The 13274-nt window shown below is 57.5% G+C and overlaps 1 protein-coding gene across 2 annotated transcripts in view; it reads left to right on the plus strand.

Moving 5' to 3' along the window:
• ZFR2 (zinc finger RNA binding protein 2) overlaps positions 1 to 13274 on the plus strand; it is a 66448-nt gene that overhangs the window by 43346 nt on the left and 9828 nt on the right. For both annotated transcript variants that reach the window (XM_033196864.1, XM_033196865.1), the window contains exons 7-13: positions 376 to 553; positions 2344 to 2501; positions 3542 to 3661; positions 4254 to 4393; positions 5763 to 5871; positions 6807 to 6997; positions 10099 to 10270. In XM_033196864.1, coding sequence (XP_033052755.1) covers positions 376 to 553; positions 2344 to 2501; positions 3542 to 3661; positions 4254 to 4393; positions 5763 to 5871; positions 6807 to 6997; positions 10099 to 10270 — 1068 coding nt within the window. The remainder of the gene's footprint in view (positions 1 to 375; positions 554 to 2343; positions 2502 to 3541; positions 3662 to 4253; positions 4394 to 5762; positions 5872 to 6806; positions 6998 to 10098; positions 10271 to 13274) is intronic.

A 13274-nucleotide genomic window follows, 5' to 3' on the forward strand; every position in this document is an offset into this window, starting at 1 on the left:
TTCACACACGCGGAGTCCCGGGCAGTCGGGGGCACTAGGATGGGGCTCGGGAGGTTGAGAGGCCCCACCTGGCAGCCCACGTGGTGGAAGAGGAGGAAGAGCATCCAGTGAGCCGGTGAGCCACATGCTCCCACGTCAGAGGAGTGTCAACGCGCTAAAGGACTCACAAGCACGTGTGCAAGGCAGGAGGCCACCTGGGAAGGGCCTTCTGGCGTGGGTGATACCCAGAGAGCAGGAGGAGAGAAGAAGCGGGGTCCCCAGGACGAGCCCGCCCACACTCCCACTGCCCGCCCGCGGAGGCCCTTCCTGCCTCTTGAAAAAGGCCATCAGGCTGGGAGCGGCCCTCACACAGGAGCCCGGCTCTGTCTGTTGCAGGCCTTCAAGCTGCACACCAAACTGGGGAAGCCCATTCCCACCCTCGAGCCTGCACCGGCCACAGACAGCACCCCCGGGGTGGAGGCCAAGCCCACATCCCCCACTGGCCCCAGCGTGTGTGCCCCGAGCAGGCCAGCACTGGCCAAGAGACCCGTGGCCTCGAAGGCCTCATGCGAGGGTATGTGTGTCTGCGTGCGTGTTCGTGTACCCACGGGAGCCCTGGCCACCCTGCCCAGTGAAAATTTCGTGAGAAAATCGACCATCCAGTTGGTTTTCGTCACGTCCTCCCGGGGGGTGGTGTGGGGTTGGTGCCGTCTCTCCGTTATTCCAACCTCCCCCTGACCCACACCGCCCTGAACCTTGGAGACCCTTTGCGACCATTTCCAGAGAGTGCTGGCAGAACCAATAAAATGGTAATGCCATTTCTTCCTGTAGAGTTGTTTTGTTTTGGTTTGAGATGGAGCCTCGCTCTGTTATCCAGGTTGGAGTGCAGTGGTGCAATCTCGGCTCGCTGCAACCTCTGCCTCCTGGGTTCAAGCGATTCTCCTGCCTCAGCCTCCTGAGTAGCTGGGACTACAGGCACCCGCCACCACACCCGGCGAATTTTTGTATTTTTCGTAGAGACAGGATCTCACCATGTTGGCCAGGCTGGTCTCGAACTCCTGACCTCAAGTGATCCACTATCCTCGGCCTCCCAAAGTGCTGGGATCACAGGCATAAGCCACCATGCCCGGCCTCTTCCAGTAGAATTTGAGCTGGTGCTGGGTGCTGGGGTTCACTGGAAGCCCTCACCCTGCACCTAGAGGGTTCCCTGGGCTGCCACCTCGACTGTGCTCCCCTGCGCACCCTGCTGGTGACAGTGAACAAATTGGGCTCAGAACCAGAGTTATGTGGGTACCAGGAAATGAAGGTGGAATCCTTGCGCCCCTCTGCCTGTGACCCTACCTTCCCTGAGTGCAAAGCTGCAGCTGTCAGAGGTGACCTGCGTTAATCAGGATTAAATGCCAGGCATCTGCTCACTGCTTTGTGTGCACTGCTTCACTTTACCTCCATGACAACTCTTTTTTCATGGTTTGTTTTGTTTTTGAGACAGTCTCACTGTGTCACCCAGGCTGCAGTGCAGAGGCGCGATCATAGCTCACTGCAGCCTCCACCTCCTGGGCTCAAGTGATCCTCCCAGCTCAGCCTTCTGAGTAGCTAGGACTACAGGTGTGCACCACCACATCCCACTACTTTTTGTATTTTTTTTTTTTTTTGTAGCGATGGGGTTCTGCTATGTTACTCAGGCTGGTCGGAAACTCCTAGGCTTAAGTGATCCTCCCGCCTCGGCCTCCCACAGCCCTGGGTTTACAGGCATGAGCCGCTGTGCCCAGCCCACAACCCATTTAAGTCAATGTTGTCACCAGTCCCAATGTGTAGATGGAAAAGCCGTAGACGGTGGAGGTGGAATTGGAACCCGGGTCTGTCTAAGAGTCTCTGCCCTGGACCCCTGTGCTGTGCGTGGCCAGGGGCTGAGGGAGCCGCATTCTGTTTTTAACCTCAGCAGCCTTGATCCCTGAATAGCAACATGATTTTGAAGATCAAACCATCAAGTCATTCTGATAACAAAGATACTTGTGTCACCCGAGGCTCCATAATTTTGCCTGACGGGGGTAGGTTAAGTGCGAGCCTTGGTCCGCCTGATACTTCATCGTCTATTAACTGTGGATTTTGTGCTGGCAATGGGTTCCTCAAGCGAGGACCTAAATCCAGGACATCTCCACTGACGGATTGAAACTGGCCTCAGTTTCTCGGCTGGGTTACACGCAGGCAGGGAGAGCAAGGTGGCTGCCCAGGGCCATTCCCCCCGACATCACCGGAGGCAGAGCCTGGGGTCTGGGTGGTTCTCTCCCCCATGCCACCTGGCTGGTTTGCAGCCACAGTGCTTTCTCCTGGAACAGGGTGTAAGTGACACGGTTTTCCCCTCAGGGCCTCCTGAGCCGCAGATAGCAGGCTGCAGACGCCAGAGAGGGAGACCAGTCCAACCCAAATCAGAGGGTCCTGGAGCACCCACCCAAGGAGGCTCGGAGGAAGCTCCCCTAGGCTGCTCTGATGCGCAGCCGGTGGGCCCAGAATATGTGGAGGAGGTAAGTCGAGGCTGTCAAGCCCTGGTGCTCCGGTCAGGGAAGCACTTTGCCGTGAGTCAGGCTTCGAGACCTCACCCGGCTTCTCCCGGTGAGATTTACAGACCCATCCCCGTTCCCGAGCTGCACAGGCCAGACCTCCATAGACTAAACGCCGTGCAAGACCCGCTTGACACTTTGGGTGCCAGATTTCGGATACCAACAGGAAATGAATATGGCCCCATGAGGGCCAGAGACAGGCCGAGGCATTCCCAACAGGGGGCCCCATGGAGCCATCTGTCTGGAAGGTGGAAGGGCTCCGGGCAGTAGAAAGCTCTCCGGGAGGTTGGAGGCCCTTCCGTCCAGCTCCTTTCCTGGGCCTGGGGGATCTCGGGACTTGCCAAAGCCAGGCTAGTGAGCAGTGGAGCCAAGCTCCCGGGCCAGGTCTGCCAGTTCCCAGGCCAGCGGCAGTTCAGACCCTGGTTGGCCTTGCGCGTGCCAAAGAGGCAGGGCTGGGTTTCGTCTGCCTTGACTGTAGGCCTGGGATTCTTTAAGAGACAGGGTCTTGCTCTGTCACTGAGGCTGGAGTCTAGTGGTGCCGTCATGGCTCACTGCAACCTCAAACTTCTGAGCTCAATCAATCCTCCCACCTCAGTCTCCTGAGTAGCTGGGACTACAGGCATGAGCCACCACTCCCAGCTAATTTTTTAATTTAATTTAATTTTGTTTTTTGTAGAGACGGGGTCTCGCTATGTTGACTAGGCTGGTCTTGAACTCTTGGGCTCAAGCAATCCTCCCGCCTCCCGTGGTGGTGCATGCCTGTGGTCCCAGCTACTCGGGAGGCTGAGGTGGGAGGATCGCTTGAGCCCAGGAGTTTGAGGCTGCAGTGAGCCGAGATCTAGCCACTGCCGTCCAGCCTGGGTAACACAGCAAGACCCTGTCTCTAAAAATACATACACAAAATGACCAGCAAGGAGGAAGGCTCCGCAACGACCTGGCATTGGTAGCATCTCACATCCCCCCGGCCTCGTGCCTGGTGTGCGTGCGGCTGTTTTGTGTCTCAGGTGTGCAGCGAGGAAGGGCGAGTGCTTCGCTTCCACTGTAAGCTGTGCGAGTGCAGTTTCAATGACCTTAACGCCAAGGACCTGCACGTGAGGGGACGGCGGCACCGGCTGCAGTACCGGGTGCGTCCAGCAGGGGGAGCCCCTGACACCCGTCCGGGGTGTGCTGGGCCCCGGGGGGGCCCTGGGAGGCCTCTGGTCGGGCCTCTTCTGCCTGTGTGATCTGATGAACTTAAGAGGGTGGGGTGATTTTCTGTGTTTTCAAAGCCTTGGTCCACGTCTCAACAGTGTATCTTGGGTCAGGCACGGTGGCTCACACCTGTCATCCTAGCACTTTGGGAGGCCAAGGTGGGTGGATCATTTGACGTCAGGAGTTAGAGATCAGCCTGGCCAACATAGTGAAATCTTTACTAAAAATACAAACATTAGCCAGATGTGGTGGTACGCACCTGTTATCCCAGCTACTCGGGAGGCTGACGCAGGAGAATGGCGTGAACCCGGGAGGCAGAGGTTGCAGTGAGCTGAGACCACACCACTGCACACCAGCCTGGGAGACAACAGCGAGACTCCGTCTCAAAAAAAAAAAAAAAAAGGCTTTGGGAGATTTCAGCCCAACAGTTCTAGTCTCTGGGCCTCTCCCTGCACCCCAAGACCCTCCCGGCATCCCTGTCTAAGGCAAGGTCCCTACTCTCAGAGCCTTGCCTCTGCTTTCCAGAAGAAAGTGAACCCGGACCTTCCCATTGCCACGGAGCCCAGCAGCCGGGCTCGGAAGCTCCTGGAGGAGCGGAGGAGGAAGCAGCGGCGCCTGGCGGAGGAGCGGCTGGAGCAACTGCGGCGCTGGCACGTGGAGAGGAGGTGCCCGGCTGCGGGTCTTGGCAAGGGGGCCTGGCGAGGGAGGGCAGGTCCAGCGTGGAACCAGAGGCCCGCCGCTGCAGATTACAGGGCTCCCCCGTGTGAGCTCTCAGGCAGTGGGGGGAATCGGGTGCCCGGGCAGTGGGCACGTCCTGGTGTGGGAGCGAGAGAGGGTTCCAGAGCAGACGGGCAAAGGCACAGTGGTGTGCAGACCTGACACGTGGGTGCCAGGCACCTCTGCACACGCAGGGACACTGCCTGCCAACTCACTGGACCGCACGGCTGCGGAGGCGCCTGGTGACCTATGTCCCCCTGACCCCTGTGTCCCCTGACTCCTAGTGTCCCTGTGTACCCTGACCCCTCGTGTCCTCTGTGACCCCTTGCCCCTGGTGTCCTCTGTGTCCCCTTACCCCTGGTGGCCCTGGATCCCCCGACCCCTGGTGTCCCTGTGTACCCTGATCTCTGGTGTCCCCTGTGACTCCTTACCCCCGGTGTCCCCTGGGTTGCCCAACCCCTGGTGTCCTCTGTGACCCCTTACCCCTGATGTCCCCTGTGTCTCCCTGACCCCCGGTGTCCCCTGGGTCCCCCGACCCCTGGTGTCCCTGTGTATCCTGACCCCTGGTGTCCTCTGTGACCCCTTACCCCCAGTGTCCGCTGGGTCCCCTTGACCCCTGGCATCTTCTGTGTCCCCTGACCTTTGTGTCCACTGTATCCCCGACCTCTGGTGTGCCTTGTGACCCCGACCCCTGGAGTCCCCTTTGTTTTCCTGACCCCTGGTGTCCCCCTGACCCCGTGTGCCCTGTGACCCCCTGACCCCTGATGCCCCTGCGTTCCCTGACCCCTGGTGTCCCCTGACCCCGGTGTCCTGTGTCCCCTGGTGTCTCTGTGTCTCCTGACCTTTGGTATCCCCTGAGTCCCCTTGACCCCTGGAGTCCCCTGTGTCCCCCGATCTCCTAGTGTCCCCTCATCCCCAGTGTCTCCTGTGTCCCCTTGACCCCCGGTGTCCCAGTGTCCCTGACCTCTGGAGTCCCCTGTGTCTGTCCCAGAGCATTTTCTGAGGTAACATCTGACTGTGGTGTGTCCAGCAGCAGCAGGTCTGCATTGGGAAGGGGACCAGGACTTCCTGAAGGCTGCGGCTGCCAAGGCTGGGCCGCTTTTGCCTAAGGGGTGTTTGGTTCCCCCCCCCACACTGGCCTTCCCAGCCTCAGTCTTCTGTGCATACAGCAGGCGCCCATGCAGTGCAGCGGAGCCCCCGTAAAAGCTTCGGCCCTGCCTTCCTTGCTGGGAGCATGAGGCCCCAGCGTCTCTGATGTGCCCCCAGCTCAGGGCCGCTGCTGGCCTGACCACGCTCTGTCCTGTCTCGGTCCTGCAGGCGGCTGGAGGAGGAGCCTTGCCAGGATGTGCCGCCCCACGCACCATCCGACTGGGCCCACTCTCTGCTCATGGGCAGGCCGGAGCCACCCACCAGCGCCCAACTCCAGGTAGGTACAGCTTCCTCTGTGTGCAAATGTGGGCAACCTCACACCCCCGGGGCAGCGGACACCTTAGGAGGACCTGACCTCCCCCAACTCCCATATAGTACTCAGGGGACGGGGCTCCACGGCCCACACCCCCTCACTCCACAGATGGGAGACCCAGCCCCTACCATTGGGCCACAGAGAACCCTTCTGCTTCCTGGAGCCCCGGGTGGTCGCCTCCCTTGGGGAGCCTCATGCCTCTGTGGCTACTACTGTCTCTTCTCAGGTGAACCTGTCCCCGTGGCCCGAGCCCCCAGGTTCAATGGAAACCTTTTTTTTTGTGAGACAGAGTCTCGCTCTGTCACCCAGGTTGGAGTGTAGTGGTGCAATCTTGGCTCACTACAACCTCTGCCTCCTGGGTTTAAGCAATTCTCATGCCTCAGCCTCCCAAGTAACTGGGACTATGGGCGCCTGCCACTGTGCCGGGCTCTCTTGTATTTTTAGTAGAGATGGGGTTTCACCATGTTGCCCAGGCTGGTCTGGAACTCCTGGCCTCAGGTGATCCGCCTGCCTCGGCCTCCCTAAGTGGTGGGATTATAGGCATGAGCCACCGCGCCCAGCCTAAATGAGAACCTCAGATTTGCACCTTGCTGTGAGAAAGGGGTTTCCAGGCTGACTCAAAAGCCCCTGGTCTGGAAATTTAAAATTATGGCCAAAGGTGGCGGAGGCTCCCCCCATTCCTTGGCTCAGACCCAAGCTTCCTGCAGCCATCAGGGGCAGCCCCAGGCACCTCCCTGTTCCCCAGCCGGGGCTCTCTGTGTGTGCTGGATTCTCACCTGGCCGTGCTGCTGCCTGGTAACCCAGCTGGCCACGGCCACCTACCCCCACCTGCCCGCCTGCCCAGCACTCCCCAAGGGGCCCCACAGCCCAGCCTTGACACGGGCGGCCTCTCCCCACAGCCCGGGCGGTGGCCGGCATCCAGCGACGACCGGCACGTCATGTGCAAGCACGCCACCATCTACCCGACGGAGCAGGAGCTCCTGGCCGTGCAGAGGGCGGTGTCCCACGCGGAGCGGGCCCTCAAGCTGGTGTCTGACACGCTGGCCGAGGAGGACCAGGGTGGCAGAGAGGAAGAGGGCGGCAAGCGCAGGTCATTGGAGATCCCCTTCCCCAGGGCCCAGCTTTCAGCCAGGACAGAGGTCAGCTCCTCGGGACGAGACCCTGCAGGAACCCCCAGCTCTGATGGGCCCGCAGCCCTCGGTGACCCGCGGCAGCTTTCCAGCCCTGGGAGTGGGAAGTTCCCCAGGTCTCAGAGCTTCTTGGCACCGAACGAGGCTGGTTTGCGGAGGGTGGTCCATGCGGTTCTTTTTTTTTTTTGAGACGGAGTCTCACTCTGTCACCCAGGCTGGAGTGCAGTGGCGCAATCTCGGCTCACTGCAAGCTCCGCCTCCCGGGTTCCCGCCATTCTCCTGCCTCAGCCTCCTGAGTAACTGGGACTACAGGCGCCCGCCACGTTGCCCGGCTAGTTTTTTTGTATTTTTTTAGTAGAGACGGGGTTTCACCGTGTTAGCCAGGATGGTCTCGATCTCCTGACCTCATGATCCGCCCATCTCGGCCTCCCAAAGGTTGGGATTAGAGGCTTGAGCCACCGCGCCCGGCCGATGCCTCAGCGTTCCCTTTTGCTGTTGAATGCGCATCTAGAAACGTCGTTCACGAGGGACTGACAGTCTCTGTAAACCTCAGTTTCCTCATCGGCAGAAGGAAGCTGAGCGTGATTCTGAACGGACTTCTCCGTCTCGGGGAGTAGTTGAGTAATCAGAGTGGTTCGTGTCACTGAGCAGCCGTGTGAATCAGCTCCAAACCCCTGTGACTCTTAGGAAGCGAGAAGGTCCCTACGTCGTCTAAGCAATTGCCATGGAGTGAACTCATCCGAGCGGGAGTTACGTGTTTTCGAAGTCCTTCCTGCTCTGGCAGCTGCTGTTTTTTGTTGTTATTGCTTTTTGTTTTTTTGTTTTTGTATTTTTTTGAGACGGAGTCTCGCTCTGTCGCGCAGGCTAGAGTGCAGTGGCGCGATCTGGCCTCACTGCAAGCTCCGCCTCCCGGGTTCACGCCATTCTCCTGCCTCAGCCTCCCAAGTAGCTGGGACTACAGGTGCCCACCACCTCGCCCGGCTAGTTTTTGTATTTTTTAGTGAGATGGGGTTTCACCATGTTAGCCAGGATGGTCTCGATCTCCTGACCTCGTGATCCGCCCGTCTTGGCCTCCCAAAGTGCTGGGATTACAGGCGTGAGCCACCGCGCCCGGCCTGCTTTTTGTTTTTTAAGGAACAGATCTCACTCTGTTACCCAGGCTGGAGTGCAGCGGCGTGATCGGAGCTCACTGACCCTCAGACCCCCGGGCCCAAGCTATCCTCCCGCCTCAGCCTCCCGAGTAGTTGGGACTACAGGCGCCCACCACCACACCCAGCTAATTGTTAACTTTTTGTAGCAATGAGGGGTCTCGCTATGTTGGCCAGGCTGGTCTTGAACTCCTGGGTTCAAGCGATCCTCCCACCTCAGCCTCCCAAAGTGCTGGGATTACAGGTTCACTCTAATCTTTGAATGCTTTTCTATTGTGGTAAAATCCGCATCGCACAACACTGAGCATGTTAATCTAAGTGTACATACAGTCCAGGGGCACGCAGCACGTTCACACAGTTGTGCAAACAGCACCCCGTCCCTGTCCAGAGCTGTCTCATCTTCCCAGACAGAAACTGTCCCGATTAAGCAAACTCCTCATTTTGTTTCATGCACCCACAAGTGCCCGTCCTGTCTCTGTGGACTGGCCTGTGCTGGACAGTTCACAGAAATGGAGTCGCACACCGTGTGGCCTTTTGTGTCTGGCTGATCCACTCGGCCTGAGGGCTTCCTTTTGCTGGAGCATAGAGTACTGACTCCATGTAGGAAATGTGAGCCTCGCAGCTGTGGGTTGGAAAGTGTCCCAATACAATGAGCACCCAGGAACCTGCCCTCTGCTTTTTTTTTTTCGGAGACCAAGTCTCGCTCTGTCGCCCAGGCTGGAGTATGGCGGCGCGATCTCGGCTCACAGCAACCTCTGCCTCCTGGTTCACGCCATTCTCCTGCCTCAGCCTTCCAAGTACTGGAACTACAGGAATATACTACCACACCGAGCTAATTTTTATTATTATATTATTATTATTATTAATTATTTTGAGACAGAGTCTTGCTCTGTCTCCCAGGCTAGAGTTCAGTGAGACAATCTTGGCTCACTGCCATCTCCATCTCCCGGGTTCAAGCGATTCTCCTGCCTCAGCCTCCCATGTAACTGAGACTGCAGGTGCCCGCCACCATGCCCGGCTAATTTTTATATTTTTAGTAGAGATGGGTTTTCGCCATGTTGGCCAGGCTGGTCTCAAACTCCTGACCTCAAGTGATCTGCCCACCTCGGCCTCCCAAAGTGCTGGGATTACAGGTGTGAGCCACCATGCCTGGTCTAGGTTTGTGAACTTTCTTTCTTTTATTTTTTTTTTTTTTTTTGAGATGGAGTCTGGCTCAGTCGCTCAGGCTGGAGTGCAGTGGCACGATCAGGGCTCACTGCAATCTACACCTCACGGGTTCACGCCATTCTCCTGCCTCAGCCTCCGGAGTAGCTGGGACTACAGGCGCCCGCCACCTCGCCTGGCTAGTTTTTTGTATTTTTTTTTTTTAGTAGAGACGGGGTTTCACCGTGTTAGCCAGGATGGTCTCGATCTCCTGACCTCGTGATCCGCCCGTCTGGGCCTCCCAAAGTGCTGGGATTAGAGGCGTGAGCCACCGCGCCCGGCTGTTTGTGAATTTTCTTAACTCCTGTGAAGCAAAGGCAGAATGCAGCCTTGCTTTCTGTCCTCTCTTGAACCATGTGGAGCCGAAACAACAGGGTGACAGAGTCCGTGAACGCTGGAGCCATCAGACCTCACGGGGCGGGCCTGGGGCGTAGCGTTTGCTCACAAGGAAGGAAAACGTGGGTTTGGCCACTCGTCCCGGCTACTCGGAGGCATGTCCAGTGACAGCACCTCCGAGATCGATCTCACGGTGTCTCATTTCATCCCGCAAGCGCCTCCCACAGAGTCGCCTGGTCCCATTTCATGGATGAGGATGCCGAGGCACAGAGGGGCTCTGCAAATGGCAGGGTCCGCGTGGTTCAGGAGCGAGGCAGCTGGGGTACCCCGCGTCTCTCCACTGACGGCTCACGTCTGTGGCTTTGTCCCCACAGCGGCGTTGCCCGCCAGGCTCGGGTCCTGAAAGGCGTCATGCGGGTAGGCATCCTGGCGAAAGGCCTCCTCCTGCGCGGGGACAGGAACGTGCGCCTCGCTCTGCTCTGTTCCAAGAAGCCCACGCACAGCCTGCTGCGGAGGATCGCCCAGCACCTGCCCCGGCAGCTCCAGGTAAGGTCAGGACCCAGGCCATCGCTGCTCCAGGCGTCTGGCTGCCAGCCCTCTCCCCGCAGGAAACCTCTGTTACTAAACGACTCTAAGATACAAGAAGCAGGCCAAGCGCAGTGGCTCAAGCCTGTAATCCCAGCACTTTGGGAGGCCGAGACGGGCGGATCACGAGGTCAGGAGATCGAGACCATCCTGGCTAACACGGTGAAACCCCGTCTCTACTAAAACATACAAAAACTAGCCGGGCGAGGTGGCGGGCGCCTGTAGTCCCAGCTACTCGGAGGCTGAGGCAGGAGAATGGCGTAAACCCGGGAGGCGGAGCTTGCAGTGAGCTGAGATCCAGCCACTGCACTCCAGCCTGGGCAACAGAGCAAGACTCCATCTCAAAAAAAAAAAAAAAAAAGAGAGATACAAGAAACAGTAAGCCAGGCACAGCGGCTCATGTCCATAATCCCAGCACTTAGGGAGGCTGAGGCGGGTGGGTCACTTGAAGTCAGGAGTTTGAGACCAGCCTGGCCAACATGGTGAAACCCCATCTCTACTAAAAATACAGAAATTAGCCAGGCCTGGTGGCTCATGCCTGTAATCCCAGCTACGTGGGAGGCTGAAGTGAGATAATCACTTGAACCCAGGAGGCAGAGGTTGTACTGAGTTGAGATTGTGCTGCTGCCGGGCGTGGTGGCTCAAGCCTGTAATCCCAGCACTTTGGGAGGCCGAGACGGGCGGATCACGAGGTCAGGAGATCGAGACCATCCTGGCTAACACGGTGAAACCCCGTCTCTACTAAAAATACAAAAAATGAGCCAGGCGAGGTGGCGGGCGCCTGTAGTCCCAGCTACTCGGGAGGCTGAGACAGGAGAATGGCATAAACCCGGGAGGCGGAGCTTGCAGTGAGCTGAGATCCGGCTACTGCACTCCAGCCTGGGCAACAGAGCGAGACTCGGTCTCAAAAAAAAAAAAAAGATACAAGAAGCATCGCTATTAGAAACCAACCAGTTTGGGCCAGGCACAGTGGCTCACGCCTGTAATCCCAGCACTTTGGGAGGCCGAGACGGGCGGATCACGAGGTCAGGAGATCGAGACCTTCCTGTCTAACACGGTGAAACCCCGTCTCTACTAAAAATACAAAAAATTAGCCGGGCATGGTGGCAGGCACCTGTAGTCCCAGCTACTCGGGAGGCTGAGACAGGAGAATGGCGTAAGTAAACCCAGGAGGCGGAGCTTGCAGTGAGCCGAGATCTGGCCACTGCACTCCAGCCTGGGTGACAGAGCAAGACTCCGTCTCAAAAAAAAAAGGGCTAGGCGCAGTGGCTCACGCCTGTAATCCCAGCACTTTGGAGGCCGAGACGGGCGGATCACGAGGTCAGGAGATCGAGACCTTCCTGTCTAACACGGTGAAACCCCGTCTCTACTAAAAATACAAAAAATTAGCCGGGCATGGTGGCAGGCACCTGTAGTCCCAGCTACTCGGAGGCTGAGACAGGAGAATGGCGTAAGTAAACCCAGGAGGCGGAGCTTGCAGTGAGCCGAGATCTGGCCACTGCACTCCAGCCTGGGTGACAGAGCAAGACTCCGTCTCAAAAAAAAAAGGGCTAGGCGCAGTGGCTCACGCCTGTAATCCCAGCACTTTGGGAGGCCGAGGCGGGCAGATCACAAGGTCAGGAGATCAAGACCACGGTGAAACCCCATCTCTACTAAAAATACAAAAAATTAGCCGGGCGAGGTGGCAGGCGCCTGTAGTCCCAGCTACTCGGGAGGCTGAGGCAGGAGAATGGCGTGAATCCAGGAGGCAGAGCTTGCAGTGAGCCGAGATCTCGCCACTGCACTCCAGCCTGGGCGACAGAGCGAGACTCCGTCTCAAAAAAAAAAAAAAAAGTAAATGATGATGAAAGCTGCACAGAAAACATTTGCAGCGATGATGACTGGGAAGCCGTAAGAAAAGGCAAAAACCCAATTTCAATTTTAGGGCTGTGAGATGTCAACTGAATTTTTTCCTCTAGAGAATTTTCATATACTCTTCTCATACTGGAGGATTTAAATTGATCATCTTAGGTTTCAAAAGAAAAATCGGGCTGGGAATGGTGGTTCATGCCTGTAATCCCAACACTTTGGGACGCTGAGGTGGTTGGATCACCTGAGGTCAGGAGTTCGAGACCAACCGGGCCATCATAGTAAAACCCTGTCTCTACTGAAAATAGAAAAATTAGCCGGGCGTGGTGGTGGGCGCCTGTAATCCCAGCTACTCAGGAGGCCGAGGCAGGGGAACCATTTGAGCCCTGGAGGCAGAGGTTGCAGTGAGCAGAGATGGTGCCACTGCACTCCAGCCTGGACCACAGAGTAAGACTCTGTCTCAAAAAAAAAAAAAAAGAAAGAAAGAAAAATGAAAAATTGGTTCCCAGAGTCGTTCCTTCTTCCTGAGCGACTGTCACCATCCCTGGGAAAACTCAGCCTTACTCCTTTGACTTTTCCAGTGGACACTGGATGCCCAGGGGATGGGCAGCACCTGGTCGGGGAGACAGTGTTCCCCATAGAACGACCAGCACCTGCAGAGGCCAAAAGCAGGAGGCCCAGAGCAAGGAGGGGTGGGCATGAGGGAATGAGGGGGTGTCTGGATCAAGCTGGGCCTGAAGGCCATACCAGGAGCTAGGATTACATTCTCAGGGAAGTGGGGAGGCTGGAGGGTTTTGAGCAGGGGAGTGACATGCTCTGACTTCAATGATGGCATCTCACATTTCCTGCACACCTACAACATGTCAGTGGCTACAACATGACAGATACAGCCCCTGCTTTCTGGAAAACTTGCAGCCTGGTGCAAAGACAATAACTGAGTCCCATGAGAATGGCTAAGGCTGTGGGGAAGCTGGCAGCATCCACCCCAGCAATGTCGACAGAGCCCTCTGGGGGCTGACTTACAGCAGGGAGGCCCTGAGAAGGGAAGGGATGGAAGATCAGGGAGAGAGGGGAGAGAGGTGGGCTTCAGGTGGGAGGCCAGGCTCAGGTGTGAGCA

The sequence above is a fragment of the Trachypithecus francoisi genome, unplaced genomic scaffold (assembly GCF_009764315.1).
Source record: "Trachypithecus francoisi isolate TF-2019V2 unplaced genomic scaffold, Tfra_2.0 Lachesis_group5, whole genome shotgun sequence".
Taxonomy (NCBI): domain Eukaryota; kingdom Metazoa; phylum Chordata; class Mammalia; order Primates; family Cercopithecidae; genus Trachypithecus; species Trachypithecus francoisi.